The sequence below is a fragment of the Wasmannia auropunctata genome, unplaced genomic scaffold (genome assembly GCF_000956235.1).
Source record: "Wasmannia auropunctata unplaced genomic scaffold, wasmannia.A_1.0 LD334211.1, whole genome shotgun sequence".
Classification (NCBI taxonomy): Eukaryota; Metazoa; Arthropoda; class Insecta; order Hymenoptera; family Formicidae; genus Wasmannia; species Wasmannia auropunctata.
The window spans coordinates 21,980-24,292 of NW_012028679.1; the positions used below are offsets into that span (position 1 = coordinate 21,980).

A 2,313-nucleotide genomic window follows, 5' to 3' on the forward strand; every position below is an offset into this window, starting at 1 on the left:
TTGAGCTGGTTTCAGCGCCTCTGGAAAGTGGATATTGAACTACCAACTAGAGAGACCAATGAGAAGCACGCGTTGGACGGAAAGCGTGCTTCTTATTGGTCTCTCTAGTTGGTAGTTCAATGTCCACTTTCCAGAGGCGCTGAAACCAGCTCAATCGCCATCGCAGCTAAATCGCGGGTATGACCGCTCTTAGGATCCTCTCTGGTTATACTCTGGTTCAGCTATAAAAAACAGGCCTATTGTAAGCTGGGCCAAGATTATCCCTGTACAGTTGTGGACACATCGGTTGCGACTTTTTTTTATAGGTTTCTAATATAAGTTTAATATACATAATATATACTTTATAGATAACTATAATATTTTGCAAATACGAACCACGATGTACTATCTTTAGTTTAGAGACAGTATAACACCAATCGTGGTGCGCATTTGCAAAATATTAGTGCGTTTTGAAACCTATAAAAAAGAAAATGTCACAACCGAATGTGTCCATGACTGTACAGGGAACTAGGAATCAGGGCCCTTATAAGTAAAAGAAGAAGACATCTCCTTATTCATGAAGCAAGCATAATAAAATTTCATAAACAAATGGAAAACGAAGAAATACAATTGCGTGAGTTGAAAAAAGAACTCTTAAAAAAGGTGACTTATTTAAGAGACAAGTTGAAGGATCAAGAAGAAAACAGACATCAAAAATTAATCAATTTCAATACGTAAATAATTATTAATTAAATAAATAAATATAAATGTGTAAATGTTTCGTTTTTATGATCTGACGAAATGATTGTAGCACACTATCTTCCGATGATGAAGATTACGAGCTGTCAGAATTTCCATCTATCAAGTATAAAGCTAAATTGTGTGAAATTACGGGTCAAGTAACAGGAATAACATTCAAAAATGTTGATAAAAAATGGTTACGCGATGATGTTTATATGTACTTTGCTAAAGTAGTAACAAAAACAATTTCCTTTGATGTGAGATTAACAGTAACTTTTAAGGTATGTAAAGAAGAATGAAATACACAATTCTTTATATAATCAACTATTTCTTATTTCTTTTTTTATTCATTTCTTTTAATTTTTTCTCAGAATTTAAATGATTTTAAAATCAAGGACATAATGTGCTACTTTATAGATGTCCAAGATTGTTATATGTTGGAAATAACTTCTTGGTTCCAGAAAATTACAAAGATGAAAAATTTTTCTCTTCTTATGTCTGGTGAGTAATCACAATAAAATTACTATAAAATATTGTACAATAAAGGCTATATTTCTTTTTAGCACTTTCTGATTACAATGAAAACAATATCCTTAGATCTAAGATTCTACACAGTTTAGAATTAAAGAAATATGCAAGCACTGAGTTATGTACTCAGGAAAATGGAGGCATATTAGTGTATATACATTCACCCATAGATACAGAGAAAAGTTATGTGATATTTCAATGGACAATGACATTTTTGGACCTAACATGGCAAATTGAGCATTTTTTTACAGTAAAATCAACAAACACAGGTAAAAAAAGTTTATTTTTGTTATTAAACAGAGAAACGATAGGTGATTTTGATTATTAAATTTTAATTAATTAGCAATTGATATGAACTCATTGTCAAATATCTCCTTAATATAATATTGACACAAATAGAATTATTAATTTTGTATATATTATTTGACATATATAATATACAAGATTAGATTAAAGACAGCAAATTACATAAATAAATATTTTTTAAGTAATTCTTCCTATTAAGTTGATCACCAAAAAATTTTTTTCCTTTTAATCAAAATCATTTTATAAATAATAAAGAATATTGTTAATTTATTGATCTAGGAATGGAATTTTCCGAAGAAAATCGTTCTCTATTAAAAGAATTTTGTAAGATTGGTTTGACAAAAAACGATCTTATGGAACTGTGGGAAAAATTATGCATTGCTGTTGACGAGTATATGAGAAAAAATACCTAACAAAACTGATTTTCTTGAATTACGAGAATATTAATGATTATTGATAAATTAATTATTATAATATTTATTTAAATATAAAAGCACTCAATTACATTAACATGTAACGAATTTCACTACGAAACATATTTGACGCTTATTTGTAAGATATATTTTGTAATGCAGATTAGACAATTATATTAATAAATATTTTTATATAATAGATTAAAATGCAAACGAGTTTTTTATGTAAATATGTATATTTTATAATAACAAATTCGTTAACAAAATTTTATATTTTTATGCATGTGTACATTGGATCACATAAAGGTTACAACACTTTATTTTGTGATACATATGTATCACAAAA

General features: G+C 28.0%; 1 protein-coding gene across 2 annotated transcripts; it reads left to right on the forward strand.

The window, feature by feature from the left end:
- The first annotated feature begins 193 nt into the window (after positions 1-193).
- On the forward strand, positions 194-2,174 carry LOC105459079. Of its 2 annotated transcripts, none has more exons than XM_011704770.1 (6): positions 194-305; positions 504-713; positions 791-1,001; positions 1,092-1,221; positions 1,284-1,517; positions 1,834-2,174. In XM_011704770.1, the coding sequence occupies exons 2-6, from the start codon at positions 589-591 to the stop codon at positions 1,965-1,967; spliced, it is 834 nt and encodes a 277-aa protein (XP_011703072.1). In that variant the 5' UTR covers positions 194-305; positions 504-588; the 3' UTR covers positions 1,968-2,174. The 2 variants fall into 2 exon arrangements, with proteins under 2 accessions (XP_011703072.1, XP_011703073.1); XM_011704771.1 differs by having other exon boundaries at positions 197-285.
- Positions 2,175-2,313: the final 139 nt, after the last annotated feature.

What these genes read in the sequence shown, in the direction of transcription:
- LOC105459079 (XM_011704770.1), top strand. Translation starts at nt 589, where the DNA reads ATGGAAAACGAAGAAATACAATTGCGTGAGTTGAAAAAAGAACTCTTA. An exon ending in GATTAACAGTAACTTTTAAG is followed by an intron (nt 1,002 to 1,091) that starts GTATGTAAAGAA and finishes ATTTTTTCTCAG; the next exon opens with AATTTAAATGATTTTAAAAT. An exon ending in TTTTTCTCTTCTTATGTCTG is followed by an intron (nt 1,222 to 1,283) that starts GTGAGTAATCAC and finishes ATTTCTTTTTAG; the next exon opens with CACTTTCTGATTACAATGAA.